Here is a 16,735-nt window from a genome sequence, read left to right as displayed (position 1 = left end):
GTGAGCCACACTGTCCCTGGTTCAAGCCAGGATGCCATTGGCCTTCTTGGCCACCTGGGCACACTGCTGGCTCATACTCAGCTGGCTGTCAAGCAGCTCCCCCACATCCCTTTGAACCAGGCAGCTTCCCAGCCACTCTTCTCCAAGCCTGTAGCATTGCAAAGGGTTGTTGTGACCCAGGTGCAGGACCCAGCACTTGGCCTTGTTGAACCCCATACCATTAGCCTTGTCCCATTGATCCAGCCTGTCCATATACCTCTGTAGAGCCTTTCTACCTTCAAGCAGATCAACATTCCTGCCCAACTTGGTGTTGTCTGCAAACTGGCTGAGGGTGCACTAGATCCCCTCGTGCAGATCGTTGATAAAGATATTATAGATCAGGCCCCAATACTGAGCCCTGGGGAACACCACTGGTGACTGGCTGCCAACTGGACTTAACTCCATTCACCAGCACTCTCACTGGCCACCCAGCCAGTTTTTTATCCAGTGAAGCATATGCCCATCCAAGCCATAAGCACCCAGTTTCTCCAGGAGAATGCTGTGGGAAACAGTGTCAAACACTTTACTAAAACCTACAAGCGTGTAGTTCCCTCGATCCTCCTTCCAGCCCATCTTGTAGATGGGTGTCATATTTGCTAACTTTCAGTCAACTGTGACCTCCCTTGTTAGCCAGGACTGCTGATAAATGATGGAAAGTGGCTTGGTGAGCACTTCTGCCAGCTCACTCAGCACCCTTGGATGGATTCCATCCAGCACTGTAGACTGGTGTGTATCAAAGTGGTGCAATAGGTCATTGCCCATTTCCTCTTGGATTATGGGGCCTTCATTCTATTTCACATCCCTGTCATCCAGATCAAGGGGCTGGGCACTCAGAGAACATCTGGTCATACTATTAAAGACTGATGTGAAGGAGTCATTCAATTAAACCTCAGCTTTTTTGCTTATTCTTGGTCACTATGTTTCCCCCCACACCCAGCAAAGGATGGAGATTCTCCTTAACCCTCCTTTTGCTGTTAATTTCTTTATAGAAACATTTTTTATTGTCTTTTACAACAGTAGCCAGAGTAAGTTCTAGTTGAGCTTTGGTCCTCCTAATAAGGATAACCTCACAAAGTCTTTGTAGTCTTCCTGAGTGTCCTGCCCCTTCTTCCATAGTCATATATTATCCTTTTCTTTCTGAGTCCCAGCCACGCTGTTCTTCTTCCCCATAGCTTGTCTTATGGCACACCAGGATGGCCTGCTCCTGAAACTTAAAGATTTCCCTCTTAAAGAGTGTTCAGCCTTCCTGGACTCCTTTGCCATTCAGGACTGCCTCCCTTCAGGACTGGACTCTGTCAACCAGTTTCCTACACTGGTCAAAGTTTGCCCTCTGGAAGTCCAAGGCGGCAGTTCTACTGACCCCCCCTCCTTACTTCCCCAAGAATTGAAAACTCTACCATCTCATGATCACTATGTCCAAGACGGCCTCCAGCCTTCACATCACCCACAAGTCCTTCTCTGTTCATGAACAACAGGTCTAGCATGGAGCCTTCCCTAGTTGGCTCCCTCACCAGCTGTCAGGAAGTTGTCTTCCACTTAATCCAGGAACCTCCTGGACTGTTTTCTCTCTGCTGCATTGTAATTCCAGCAGACATCTGGTAAGTTCAAGTCCTCCACATGAACAAGTGGTAGTGATCGTGAGACTTCTCCCAGCTGCTTATAGAATATTTCCTCTGCCTCTCAATCCTTCCACCATGATACCTGCCTGATTGGGCTTCCCTCTGATTCTTACCCACAAACACTCAATCCTATCATCACCATCATTATGCTCAGCAACTTAAAGCACTCTATAGTATACATCTTGGTGGCAGGTGATTGTATCCCTGGTGGAAGCTTCTGGGCAAGCTCCTCTGCCTGAGGGGCCAGGGCCGTACAAGCTAAGCTCTCAGGTGGCAAAGGTGCATTCAGTACAGGGCTGCCCATGGTGTGTGGCCCACCAGCGAAAGGCAGCAACTTTGGGCAGCAGCTGAGCCCAGCAGCGGGAGAGTGGCCATGATGGCAGAGCTGCTGCCGCCAAAGCCATGGGATGCATTTAGTCCATCTGTGATTTTCCCTAGTGATCCCCTTTTCCACTAGTTGCTCCCTATGCTCCACTGACCCAAGAATTCTTATTTGAAAAAAAATCACATTGGCATGCTCTTTGAAGCAGGCTATAGCTTCCTTGTGTCTCTGCCCCCAAATAACAATTCCTTCTGCTTTCCAAAAACAGATCGCATTCACAATGCAGGTGTGCAAGAGCATGAGCAGGCTGGGAGCAGAGTGCAATGGCAAACAAGGCATAAAAAATTCCTACCGTCGACCACGGGTTTGGGCTGTGAGCTCTTCAGCCGCAGTGAGGGCCTGAAGCGGGTTCGGTCGTTGAAGCTCCAGCTCTTCTGGACTTTGGTTGGGCTGCCCTCGGTACCAACGTCAGCACTTGGTGACCGGCGATCTCCAACTGAAGACTGCCTGTTCTTTATACTTTGACCTCGTGGGCTGGCCATCCGGACCCGCTCCTTGAAACTTAGCTTTTGACTTTGAAGAAGAGAAATATATTTTATTTCATAGTTCCATCACTCCATTTTTTTCCCTATTGTATGATAAAAAAGTATTTCTAAAAATTTTCAATAGTATGAATCTCTGTCTTATGCACTTTTATTTGCATCGAATATATTTCATTTGGGAATGAAACTGATTTAACGTAATTATTTTTTGATAGGGGCATTATCAATGGCAGTCTGTCTTATAGTACAGAATAAAGGAAACGAAAATTTACAAGAAGAAACAAACAATTATTATACATTAATCTCTAAGATTTTTTTTCCTATTCCTTGAATTTTAAAGAGGTTTATACCCATCTTAGTCAGACCAGCTCAGTGCATTTCTGGCCATCTCTTCAGATAAAAAAGAACAAAGTGTATTCTATCACTACTGCATGCCATGTAGTATTGTTTGCAGGTTTTTTTAGCAGGCAAAGATCCTGTTAGTATATTCATGCTTTTTCAAGATATGGCACTTCCAACATTTCATATGCATTGTTAGTCATCATTCATATCCAGAATTCCTTGTTACTGTACTTACTTGGACAAGACAAAACCAAAATTAACAAAACATCCAAGATACAGCGTGATGGCTAATTAGTGGAAATGTAATGATACTCTGAATGCTCACTAAAGGCGCTGATGGAGGTTAAGCTGGGAGCTTACTACCTGCAGGTGGTATTGGATAGGTGTTTTAGGACAGAAACAAGAGCCCAGCCAAGCTTATAACTGTGACTGCTGAATCAATAGTGGCCCTGGTCTTAGAGTTGGCCAAGAGTAAGAGGATTTTTTTTCCTTCCTGTACTTATAATCCTGCCCTCCAGTCAGTCAGCTAAATGTGGGATATGTAGATTTTCTACTTCCCAGTGCTTAAATTACCTTTATTCATGTTCAAACATATCTGATGGCAGCTTGTGGTCACCATTGACTATCTGCCTGTGCTTCTTCATTATTTAACATTTTTGCCTTTGTTTGTCTCTTCCTGTAGCAGAAGACACAAAGCGGAAACAGAAAGCAAGTCTGATTCCAAGGTTTGGAAACCTTGTTTTATCTACAAGGTTAAGGTCAATTGCCCGTACAAGGGAATGGTCATCTTGATCAGTGGTCCTGTTCTTGCAAGGGGAGCGATGCAGTAGCTGCTGATGGTATGATGTTACTGGATCTTGCAGTCCTACTGCCCTGGCAGAGACTTTGGGGGTGCTTTTAAAGCACCTATAGCAAATACTGTCTGTATTATAACTGTATTAGAAGTCAAGACACTTTCTAGTATTCTCAAAATCTTTGCATTTAACTTCAGCATGCCCACAAGATGTTTTCAACAGAAATGAATTCTGCAGCTAATTAACTAACGCTAACGTGAACTATGTGGTTCATAGATGTTTAACCTACTGCACTCTGAAAATACAGTGTTAATATGTAATTAAATGAAATGGAAAGTGGTTATAAACTTCCGTGTCTGTGAAATGTTGAGATAATCAGATATCTTTGTCCATGCATAGCATAGCATAGCATAGCATAGCATAGCATAGCACAGCACAGCACAGCACAGTATACAAATACAAACATCACCGAGAGCAGAAAGGATATAGTTTGTAGCTGGCAAAGCACATGCTGGAAAGCTTGTAAAGAGATAATTTTCAAGACCACTAAAAATGAGCACATCAGTGGAAAGATTATTAGACAAATGTTTCTATATGGCATGTTGAATCACTTGAAAGAATTAATTTATTATAATTTCTGAATGTAATCCCCTTTTTCCCTTGCCCAAAGTAAGCAATTGTTGAAATAGACACATCATGGTGCTGGAAATGTTATCTATTGCCATTGCAAATTTTTACCCAGACCTGCAGTACTGAGTGCTGTTGCATATGCAATACAAAAGACCCACAGAAACTACTCTTTGAAAGAAAAGTGAGTTCTAGAATTTAATTTTCAATACAAATTACATTTCAAGACTGACTTACATTTCAGCTCAGGAATCTTTTGCATTGTACAACTTAATGGAAATACAAACTGTAAAATATTTATTAACCACATTATTGCACTGTCATACTATACAGCATGAGCAACAGAATCAAAAGGGACTTCTTATAGATATTATTTCCAGGCATGTGTCCCCTGTGTTTTCTTTTAACTCCTCTTATGGCTCAAATTGTATTTGCTATTGAAGTATGAAATGAAATTATATTTTTTTGACAAATCTTAAGTAAAAAAGTTTCTGGACAGCTTTCTTCCTGTTGCACTAATTAAAAGGAAATGAAAATTGGTAAAATATCCATTAAAATTATCAATATAGACCATATTTTTATAATCCCATTAACTCCAAAATAAAAATGAAAATAAAAAAAATTTTAAAAGCACATGTTTTTCTGTCAATTTGTACTAATGAAAGCAATGTCTGCCTTTAAATGATTTGTACACATTGTTATTTCATTTATAAAAGCTGAATTGTATACAATGGCTACTTAACCTGAATATCTTTAGTTCTCCAAATCAAAGCAATGAGGCAATGGTGAAAGGGACAGTAGATACTTCATCTGTACTAGAGACATTTTTCAAAAGTGCAACACTGAGAATGAAAACATTAATTGAAAATGCAGACCTTGTAGTTTAAAAAAAAAAAAAAAATCTGCCTTGTAGCAATGGCAATGTATTGGCATGCCGAAGGTCCATGCAGAGGATGCTGCACTGTGGAGAAGAATGCAGCCCCTGTGGCTTGGAAACTCTGTTTTGCATCTTGAGAGTTTCTCCAAAGACACTGGTTATAGCTGTTCACTTCTTGGATCCTTGTTCCTATTTTGAGACTGGTGGGAAATGTTCCTGAAGTCACTGGGTCCTACTCCGCGCAGGCACAAATTGTATGTGTGACTTGCAGCAGTGGAGAATTCACGCTTGCAAGAAGAAAGCTGCTGACCTTGGGAGCACGCTACCATGGGGCCCTTCTGTATATACGAGAAATAACAGGTCATGAAGGAATAACTGAATCTGAGCATTTGGGGGCATCCTGTCCAAGCTTTTTCTCACAGTGGAAGTCCCTGTCCTTACAGGCTGTACAGTTCCTGGCTCTTGAGTCTCTGTTGCAATAGTGGTAGAGATGGTGCTAGAGATACAGCGAGAATATAATCCTATGCCCTTTCAAGCATCTCTGGGCATTCTGCACTTGAGTCAGTAGCCACTGAAGCCTTTAGGGCTCTTTCCTCCCATTTAATGCTTGTTGGATTAGCACCGTTCAGTGCTGTGCTGAAAATCTCTCACTTCTTGCAGAACCTAGCCTATTATATTTTTCTCTCTTCACCTCTTCTCCTCCCTTCTCACATGATATTGAAAGGAAACCTTTGAATTAATGTAAACCTGTTAATGGCCATTGGAAATCCGCATATCTCTAGAAGTACTCCTAAACTTTTAAGTTGAAAAAGGCAAAAACCATGTGAAAGAATCAGGGAAACAGATGTCCAAGTGCTTTCTGAAATTGCACAGGTTCCTGAATCAGACCTAAATGACGAGGATCTGAGAGAACCACAGCTATCATCAGTCATCTCGGCATTCTTTTGGATGTCTGTCCATCATTTCTTGTACCTTACAAGGTAAAGTTTAAGTATATAGACATGTTTACTTCTTACTACAATCTTCCTTGGCAATGACAATCTCTTTGGCCCTATTGCTCTTCTATTCTTGCAGGTTGCAAGTTGTGAAATATATTCATATCAATAACACTGGAGCTTTGCAGCATCTTTTAGTGATCAATTGCAACTGCCACCTGTGGGAAAAAAAGCAAGTGACTTTTCTCTATTGGTTTGCTTTCTGAAAGGTCACTTGTGGGATCTTAGCGCTCATTCCTTCTGTCAGTACATGCATATGCAGTTCACTTCCCTGGGAAAGCAAAGGACTTTCTAGTTCTTTTTAAAACTCTGTCTTTCCCATCTTTGGTGTATAAAGGAAGAGGTGCTCAGGGACGCTAGAGGTCACTGTAGTTTCACTGCAGCAGGAACGAACACTGCTGCTGGACCAAATGACTAGACTTGGTAAGGTTTTGTGTTAATTGATAAATGTCTACAAGCCTTTGCTTTTCTCTCCCATACTCACAGCTCTGTCTGTCTTCATTGGACCGCGTTACTATACTTTTTGGTTAACTGAGCATTTCTTTGGCTCCCAGTCCCACTCCCTTATTTCCCTGCCTACCTTCCTGCATTTCTGGTCAAGTTTATCTTCTGCCCTGATACAGCCTCAGACCTGCAGCACTACCGCTTGCCACGAGTCACAATTTGTAATTTGTTTTTCAGCTTTTCATACTGAGCTGCTGGCAGAGGGGGGAATAGGAAGAAATTGAAATGAACCAAGAATTAGCTGGAGGGCCTGAGTGTGAGGTAACATGCTTTGGATCTCGACTCGAGACAGAAGCAAAACCTGCCAAAAATTATCATCCATGGCAAATAGCTCCAAGCAAATGTAGTTGCCAATTTTCAGCAGTTAACTTCAAATAAATCCAAATGTTGATTCTTACCAAGCCTAAGCTGAACAAACGCAAATGCAATGGATAGTACAGTGAGGCCTCAAGTGCCAACATTCAAGACTTCTCCACCAGTCTCATGCTAGGACTATGATCCCAAGAAATGTGTAGTGTTATATCTCATACCTTCAATGAGTAATAACAAGAATTCAGGGACATAATGTCTTGAAGTTCAGTCATCAGACATGAAAAAATTAAATGTTCAAGGGTTTTGTGTGTTTTTTCTTTTTTCAAAACAGTTTCCAGATTAAGAGAAACTAATTTTTATCTCCATTTCCTATCACCAGTCTGTACTTCTATTGTCTTCTAAATTGTTTTTAAAAAGTAAGAAAAAAGTTGTAATAAGCTTGAGTTATAAAATCAAGGGTTTCTTCCCATAATATCCATCCATCTAGGAATTACCATTTTTTTGGTAAGAGACACAATTTCCACAGAATTCAGCTGAAGCAAATGGTTGATTTCACATGCATTCCTCTACTTTCCAGTGCAGGACGCAAGCACAGCCTCCACGGGCTGCATCCAAGGATATTCTTAACAATTGCACATTTTGACTATTACCTGGTGTGTTACAGCTTAATATTCCCCAGTAATTATTAGATGGAGAACTCAACTGCTACGGTTATAAAAATTCTCTTGGACTTGAGGAAATGTCTTTACCCAAATATTTAACTCCAGTTTTAGATCTCCGCAGGTAATGCATTCTAAAAGTTCAAGTCTCAGGCAGAGAGGAGGAACTGGGCTTTGGGAAACAGTGGCGTGCTGCACGCTGCAATTGTCTGACCGGAGGAGTTTCAAAGAACTGGTGTTATTGCCGCTTTATTAATGTCATAGCAGGCAACAAGCAACAAAGGAATTACAAGCACTTAAAAATAAAAAAATTAAGAAACCTGTTTTGGAGAAGTAGGAAACTTTAAAGCATTAAAGAGGGCAAGTAAATGAATCATGCACCTGATGTTAGTTGGCATTCTCAAACATCATGTGAATAGACAGGATGCTGAATACCTATGTTTCCGAGGGGTGTACATCCTGAAGAGCTTCTGTTTATTACTACAAAGCTTACTAGGAGTGAGGGGAAATAGAGGACCATGTTACTAAGCATTCCACTGCTAGGTAAGGAGTTAGGCTTTCCACCTCAGGAGAGATTCTGCATCACTAGCAATTCCTTTTTCATATCGTGGTTGCAGAGATTTTACATTAAATCTATTTTTAGAAACAGATATGACATAGGAGGAGGAGAGAATTCCAGAGTGCAATTTACTTGTTTCCCTCAAAGCAGGGGTGAGTTTTTCCCCCAAGCTCCTATACTGGCAAAACTCCTTCTTGCTGCACCAGAGAGAGTTGTCTGAATAGTGAATTTGTATTCAGGATCACTAGTTACAACACTAGACGTGTGATGTTCATCTTTTGCAGACACCCATGTATTTAAGACTCATCTTGGTCTAGTCTTGATCTAGTTTCCTGCACAGGAAGTATTTCAGCCACGTTGTATAATTGAACACATAATACTATTTACATTCGGCGTGTGCATTTGCAGATATGGAGAATTGAACATATAGGCTTTTTCAGTGACTTGCAGAACTCTAGAACTGATTTATAGAAATATCTCATTTACAGTGTGGATACACCAGAGAGGTTGTCTAACATTACTCTTGACAAATGATTTAATTAGAATACTTGTGCATAATATTTTCAAGAAATACAACATACATATTTTTCTTAAAATCAGAATGAAGCTCCAGCCTCATAAACACAACTCTCTCAACTCAAAAGCACAGCAACATTTAGTTACCTAATGAAAGACTGTAGGTCTATACAGGACAAAACACAAGAATTCATTTCTGTAAACATTAAAGTCATTTTGGTAGGAAAGAAAATAGTTAATTTTTACCTAAAGTATCTCCACTGTTATTAGAATGGAGTATAGAGCAAAGAGCATATTCAGAAAGCAATCCAATGCACTACTTGTGCAAACACATCTTCATTTAAAGAGTGAAACAAGAAGCAGCTTACTTAGTTCACATAGCATTCCATGCAAGTCACTCAGCATTGCAGTAAGAAAGAAGTTAAATAGTTGAGGACAGTTATCTCAAAGTACGTTGCAGCAGTTTGCATTTACATTTTTACCACAAAAGACCGCATAGACCACATGTATTTCAGATGAGACAAACATACAGCAACAAAGCATAAGAACCATAAACAGCCACTGACAAAACACACCTTTTTTAAAAGGCACTGAGTGGTCTGTAGGGTTTTTTGCTGTAGAACAGGATCTCAGGAGTTAACTCGTTCATTTTTATACCTACACTAATTTGCAGCAGGTGACATATTAGTTAAAAGTTTCTGAAGGACAAACTTCCATTCAGTGAAAATAAAGTTAAAACATCTGACTAAATCATTGACTGCTTTTAAAACCTGTACAACAGTTATCACTAGCACGAAACATGCAATATGGTTTTGACAGCCAGCTTAAGTAAATTTTCCTCTTTAAGTGCTCACAGGTACAACTGGGAATAACCTCCCCCTCTGCATGAATCACTGTTTTGGAGGTCAGTACTCATTTACTCCCAGCTTCAGTTTCACCTTTAAAAGAGCTGAAGTCAATTTTAAATGTCACTGTTGAAGGAGTAGGAAATGGGGCTGATGAGTGCAAAAAGTTTTGATCAGGCTGTAATAATCTAATGAGAGCAATAAGCTGCTAGCAAGTCTATGGAGGTAACGTATATGAAATGTCACAGAATTGACAGAGCAGGTGAAGTGCTCTTGGGGGACATCTCAGAGCAAATCCAGTCCCCTTGAGTTACTGCGACACTAACAGCAGTTACATGCACATCAGGGAAAAGGAAGGAGTCAGATGCTGGAGAAGCAATCTGGACATGGGTAATCGGTGCAAAGATTTTTCATCCCTGACTGAATAACCCAGAAGAGTTTGTGAACCACAGTACAACATTTTTTTCTTGGCTTTTTATCTGTTTCTGGTCAGAGGTAAACTCCACTATTCTCTGAACGTGCCGATACTGCAGTGCTGGCTGCCGAATGCCTGCGGACTCCCATCCCTAATGAGTTTCAGAGCTAGTGTAATTTCTCTTGCAGCCACAGAGTCCTTTCCTGTCCCTAAGGATTCGAGCTATAACTACGGCAAAGAGCAGCATTTCCTCTTGCTGCGTGACTGTACATCTCCAGGGCTTTATTTACCCAGTGAGGATAGTATTGCCAAGACCTGCCTCCAGCCGGTCCTCAGCTGGCATCCAGGCTGGGTGGAAACGCCACCTGTCCTCCTCGCCAGCGGTGGTGGGGCTTGTTTAAGGAGAAATGTCAGGCTGCATCCTCTACCCAAACAGGGCTGTTGGAGAGTGCAAACCATGCAGCCAGGAGGAGGTGAGCCACTGCGGTGGTGCTTTCCTCCCAATTGACATGTCCCAAAACACCCCTTTAGGAGGGGCAGCAGGAAAAGGCGAGCAACATGGAGATATGGCACTGAGGAATCCTTGAGGATGCTCCTGCAGGGCAGCACAGACCCTTGCCAAGGTGACATCCAACTAGTCCTGCTGGGGTGTCCTTCCCCTGTGGCAGAGGGCTGGTGGGCTTATTCACAAAACCAAATGCCTGTAAGTTCCACTGTGATTCCTGAAAACTGTGAGCATGGATTTTATGGCAGAAGTTGGGGGCCACATCATTGCCCAGGAGCTGGATCTGGTGAGGTTCCTTCACTCTCTACTCTGACCCTGTTCAAAGTAAGTGCCCCCCCTCAAAGTTAAAAAATATGGTTAGAAAAGTAAAAAATTGCCTAGTTCTTCCTCAGAAATCTGGGACAAAAAAGCAAATCTCAGCAACATTAGTCTAACAAATATGAGTTTAAAAAAAGCAATTTGTGATTGTTATAACAGTTGCAGTTCACTGAACCTACAGTAAAGAATCTAAGACATCTAAAACCATTAAGAAGCAGTGATTTCACAGATAAAAGAAAGAAAAGAAACTACAAACCTGCTAGAAGCTTCCCCTTGTTCTTTTCTTCAGGTCAGGGAGTGGGAAGGAAAAACATACTTGTTATGCAGATAGTAATCACATTACCTACTTACAGATGATGTTAGATATGCGATAAACATAAATGGATATGTTAATTAGTGTACAACAAACACGTTACATTGCAACCACAAGAAACATTCAAGCAAGATTTGTAACTACAATGCTTCTGAAAAAGAAACTTTTCACTTGTTTTAACACATGCATAACATGCTTAGTACATACCACTGCAGACTGAGTTGGCAAAGCACTTGGGCAAAATGCATTGCTGACACACATATAACAGAAAGCTGTAGGCTCTTATTAGATAAAGTTATCTCTGGTAAATAAAAAGGTTTAGTTTTAGGATAGCACAGCAATATGCTTATTTAAAATAATAAGTAGATGCACTTTTGAGTGACAGTCATATTTTAGAATATTTTAGGTGGGATACAGCTTCCTTATTTATGTAATTTTATATCCATCCATTTATACCAATGTTGCCTTCAATCTGTTCATGTATGTAAATGTCAAAGATCAATATTCCATGTAACTTTTAATCTAAAAGCTCCTTTTAGACAAGCATTTTGGAATTACAGTTATAGTAATGGATAACTCGTGGCTCTGGTCTTGTCAAGTCTTTGAAATTCAAAGATCAGCTTTGGGTATCCAGCCAAATCTCTTTTTGGCTGAGCTTTTTGGCACGTGATTACCTTTTCACTGTCATGTGGATGTTCATCACCCAGCTTTGAGAGAAACTACTAACTCTCTTGCACTGACTGCCATAACAACATGTTGTTATGAAAGGCTTATCAGAGCTTTTCCATAAGGCTTTTATCACTCTCCTTTCTGATCTTTATTGAGTAACTTTTACTTCCTGATTCATGCCTTATATTGCATCAGTCTTACTACCTTCTGGTAAATCTTGTACTCCACAGTCTTTGGGTGTCAGCGCTCTGTGAATTCTCACCCAAGCTGGGACATGAAATATCTCCTGTGTGCCAAATCGTGTCATCAGGACTTTTTAGTCATCTTCCACTGGTTGTGTGAATAACTGGGGATATAATTTGCCCTAAGGAAATATCTATCAGAAGTTACGATGAAAAGGAGCAAATTCCCCAGTGCATTATCCTGCAGAATACCACAATGCTCTCTTCCCTTGGAAAGGTGGATCTGTAGCTTTAGCCTCATACAAAGGCATAGGTGTAAAAATAGCATTAAATCAAGGGACAAGCTCTGCATTAAACTTAATGTTTTCCTCCTTAGAGATAATTTGGAATTGGGCGAAACATTAACCTTGATATATGAGTGAAATTTGGGGAAACTGTTTCTACTGCTTGTGCTCAGTGATATTTCTTAGATAAATGGCAATGTACTTGTCCCTCTGTACTAGGCTCCTAGATAATATTGATCTGATTTGTTAGTTAGAGTTTGTAATGAGAATACTTAATAAGACAAAACAAGATGAAAGAGACAAATAGTAATTCTCTATAAGCTTGAACAGACATTGAGAACAGCACCAGCTGCCATATTTGTACCTACTTTGTAGGGCTGCAGGTATGCAAGGCCTTCAAATGAGGCTTCCAGGTAGCAATGGAAACCGATTTCTCATCAGCCGCATAACTACGCCATACACACTACGTGCAGGATATATGGTAAAAAAGAAAAAACAAGGCAAGAGGGAGCAGGGGATGAAACAAAAAATTGAAAAGCAGATTAGTAACCAATACAAATCACGGCTTTCTTTTATCATTCATAGCACTGATACATGCCTGAGGGGAGGAAGAATACTTTCATAATATCGCCAGGTGGCTGTCAGGTTTGTTCGGCTGGCGTCGGTAGAATAAAACCGCCAAGAAGCCTGGTATGGGGAAACAATAGAAAAGCACAAAGGAACCAAGAACATGAAGTGACAATGCCACCGCACTGATTATGGAGAGAGGGGACTTTGCTCAGACTGGGATGTGCTCTAATAGGTTGGTTAAGGAAATACCAGTAAAAACCTGCCAAAACTTCTGTCAGTCACAATACACTTTACACAGTAAAGTAAGAGTCACCGGCTTTGTGGAAGGACCAGAAGTTATTCAGCACATAAAGGTGCTCAAAAAAAAGCACTGCAGTGATTTATTTGTGACAAGCCCATAGGGGACACCCACACAAACTTGGAGTGTCAGGTGAAGAAAGTGTTATTATACATTCTGTAAATGATAATGAAAACCAGACAAAATGTATTGAGAAGTATTCTCTGTGGCTTGAAACACTGCTAGATGTTTAAGAACAGGAAACAAATAATTTCAAATGTGAGTGACCAAAACATAGCATTGAAAACATATTCGCTGTTTAGGTTTTGAACTGCATGTAGATAGTAAGTCAGATCCTTGGTTCTAGAAACTGGAACAACTTCCCTGATGTCAGCATAACTATATTAATTTGTACTAGCTGCATATCTGTGCTTGTTGTATATCACCAACCATTAAATGTCATCCAGGTATTCTTGTATGGAGTCTAATACCCGTGTTTTCCTACTGCATATCTCCCAGAAATACATCGAGTCTTCATCTACAGTTGAAGAACCTGTCACTTTGTAGATTGTTCCACTGGTTGATCACACTCACTGTCGAAAATCTCTGCATTATTTTCAACTGGAAACTCTTTGGTTTTGACTTATAGCCAGAGATATTTGTTATGTTTCTGCCTGCTACATTAAATAGTCATGTAAGTTCCAGCACTTCCTCTCTGGACTTTTGTATTAAAAAAATATTCACACTATATCTTATAAGGTAAAGAAATTGAGAAAAGCATATCCATATGAAGCATTTCAGGTTTTTTGTGGTGATACTTCAGCTATCTTTAAGTCGGTAAAGGCTCTAGCAGACAGTATATCTATGGCAACAGAGGAGTTAGCACAGAATAATTCTACAGAGTAACTGATTAGAAAATAGACATTATAAAGATGAGCTAAAGCACTCTGATTTCCATGGTAGTTCATTACCAACATCCACAACAGACAATTAAAAAAAGCCTGGGCGCTGTTACTGCAGACATTGATATGCAGCTCAGGCACACCCTGCATTTCTGAACACGAAATTTTCTCCAGTCCTGGACTAATTTTTTTCCAATGTTTTCTTTGCTTTCTCCAATTTTCCAGTCTCATTTACAAACTGTTGAGTCAATATGTAGCATGTTAGTACCAGTATCACCATACACAGTGGTAATATCAGCCTTCTCCTACTTGTTACTTTTCTGATTCTGTATCTAAGGACTGTAATAAACCGGCTGGAGTAACACACTGGGAACTTGTATGAAGCTCTTGACCCTTCTTTCCCACTCTTTTTCCTCTGTGTTTCTCATCCTTTGTCAAACCCTTTCCAGAGTAGTCACTAATACTGGGACAGAAGCCTCTTGTAATAGTATGAATTCATTGTTTCTAGATCAAGTTTTGTATTTGGTGTGTTAAGATGTTTGGTAGGAATCATTTCACTCTGTAAAGTCACCAGATCATCCTCAGGCTCATTCCCTTGTGCCTAACCTCATCTTTCCTATTCTTCCAGGCTTCCATCAGCAATATCTTCATCAGCAATTTTATATTAATTTCTAGATCACTCAAAATGCTGAACGTGAAAATGAACGTGTAGATGCTGAACAGCCATCGTCATGGGATCCGACCACAAATGTCTTCATCTTACAATGATTTTGCCCATTGAAAGTGATGTTACGAAATCTGTCAGCTAGCTACTCTTAATCTATTTAGCATGCTGTCTTACTAACATTTTGGTTGAACTGTCATACAACAGTAAGAAGAGCTACATCCAAAACATAAATCTATTGTGTGTTTCATCTGGCAACCAAACTTGGAAGTATATTAGAATATATGTGTTAGAAAGTAACCCAGACACTCATTCTACAGTACAATAGATAAAAAAAGGACTAGATTTATATTTAGTAATTATTCTAATAAATATTAAATCTCAAATATAAATATTTGATTTGTTATTTATGATTATTTAATAATCATTGAAGACTAATAATGAAAAACATTTATTAATTTTAAGAATACTTCAAAGATAGCCTGGCATCTATTCTGAACTTTATTATGGAACTCTAGTATATTCATGCTTAGCTTCTTTATTTGGATTTATTGTTTCAGAATTAAAAAAACTGTGCACATAAAACAATTGGGATCTCAAGAAAATAAACTAGGACACTAGAAGATTATTTCCCCCACCCCCCTTTTTTTTTTTACAATGCATCAAGTAGAGTAAATGTTGGTGCAAAACCATTCTTTAGAGGATTTTCTCATTTTTAACTAGGACTGTAAGTTAAGGAAAAAAAACCCCTTGCAAAACAGCTGTTTAACAAGTATTGTAGAATCATAGAATGATTTGAGCTGGAAAGGACCTTAAAGATCATCTTGTTCCAACCCACCTGCCATGGGCAGGGACACCTTCCACTAGACCAAGCTGCTCAAAGCCCCATCCAATCTGGCCTTATCATGCCACTTTTGCTTCAAAAAACCTTTCTCAAGCCTTAATCTGCACCATCATGTCAACACTGGACTTGAAAGCACTTCAGATAGTTTTAGACATTTTGGAATTGCTAGTGCTGACATTTCCAGCTTTTGAATTAACTAATAGAGAAAGCAATTCTCTGGGCAGGACGCTTTTCATTTTCACTCATTGGAGCACTCTGAAACCTAGAGTAGATGAAAAGTAACTTAATAAAGTAAAGGGTGTAAATATACTAAAGTGCTGTGCTGTTCGTTAGGTTGTCTAGGGAGCAATTCTATTTTTTCAAGTAATTTGCTAACTGCAGACATGCAATTGATATCTACTTCATTTCTTCAGCATGGATAGAACTCAAAACTAACGCACAGAAATGCTATATGCACAATTCTGGCAAATTGAAATAATAAAATGTGCTCCAATATGTACTTTAAATCACTCACTCTTATTCTTTCACTAATTTTGTATTTACCTGAATTAGACTGGCAGCTGGATTCCTTCTTTTCTCAAAGTGTTTCTGGCGATGCTGTTCCTGCACTTTTAATGCGAATCCTGAGCCAAGGATGCCCTGCAACACAATATGCCATTTGTCATTATGTAGGTAGCTTTTTCAACAAATATACATGATTAACTACGAAGATTTTGTGAAGATGTTGTGCCACATGATTGCTTCAGTTAATGCATTTATGACAGTACGTGACAGTATAAGGCTTAACAACAGTGCCCCTTTCATGGTGAAGCAGGAGACTCCTTACTGAAGTAGTGATGGCTGTGGTGCTACCAATGACCGCGCATCCCAACCATCGCTTGGGTTTGTGCTACCCTATGCTCCTGCAACTCTAAAAGCCATTGAGATACATAAATATACATATATATCAAATCAAGCAGGGACATTCAGAGGAACTTAAGCCAGGAATGATGAAATTACCAACTGCCAGATACGCCAGATATATTATGGACCTCAAAGTCTGTATATGAAGTGCTTATTATAGCTTTTGATTTTAGTAAAGTTAGAAAACGCCTTGCATAACAGATTGTCCATTTCTTCTCACCCTTTCCCATCTACATAATCCCCATTGTTCCTTCTATATGCTATGAAAAAAAGGTGCTGCTGAAACATCTCCCCTTTTAGCCTTTTTACCTCTGAATAAAGTAGTATAAATGTGACT

General features: G+C 39.9%; 1 protein-coding gene across 1 annotated transcript in view; it reads right to left on the bottom strand.

Annotated features, from left to right (window-relative positions):
* LOC104492420 (potassium voltage-gated channel subfamily KQT member 5-like) overlaps positions 1-16,735 on the bottom strand; it is a gene marked incomplete at its 3' end in the record, with an annotated part of 42,320 nt that overhangs the window by 11,802 nt on the left and 13,783 nt on the right. Inside the window, exons 6-9 of the mRNA XM_010134978.1 lie at positions 16,039-16,134; positions 12,607-12,701; positions 11,047-11,073; positions 2,333-2,553 (exon numbers count right to left, since the gene is read on the bottom strand). Of these exons, the coding sequence (XP_010133280.1) occupies positions 2,333-2,553; positions 11,047-11,073; positions 12,607-12,701; positions 16,039-16,134 (439 nt within the window). The remainder of the gene's footprint in view (positions 1-2,332; positions 2,554-11,046; positions 11,074-12,606; positions 12,702-16,038; positions 16,135-16,735) is intronic.

The sequence above is a fragment of the Buceros rhinoceros genome, unplaced genomic scaffold (assembly GCF_000710305.1).
Source record: "Buceros rhinoceros silvestris isolate BGI_N320 unplaced genomic scaffold, ASM71030v1 scaffold8244, whole genome shotgun sequence".
Classification (NCBI taxonomy): Eukaryota; Metazoa; Chordata; class Aves; order Bucerotiformes; family Bucerotidae; genus Buceros; species Buceros rhinoceros.
This window is presented reverse-complemented; position numbering and strand designations above follow the sequence as displayed.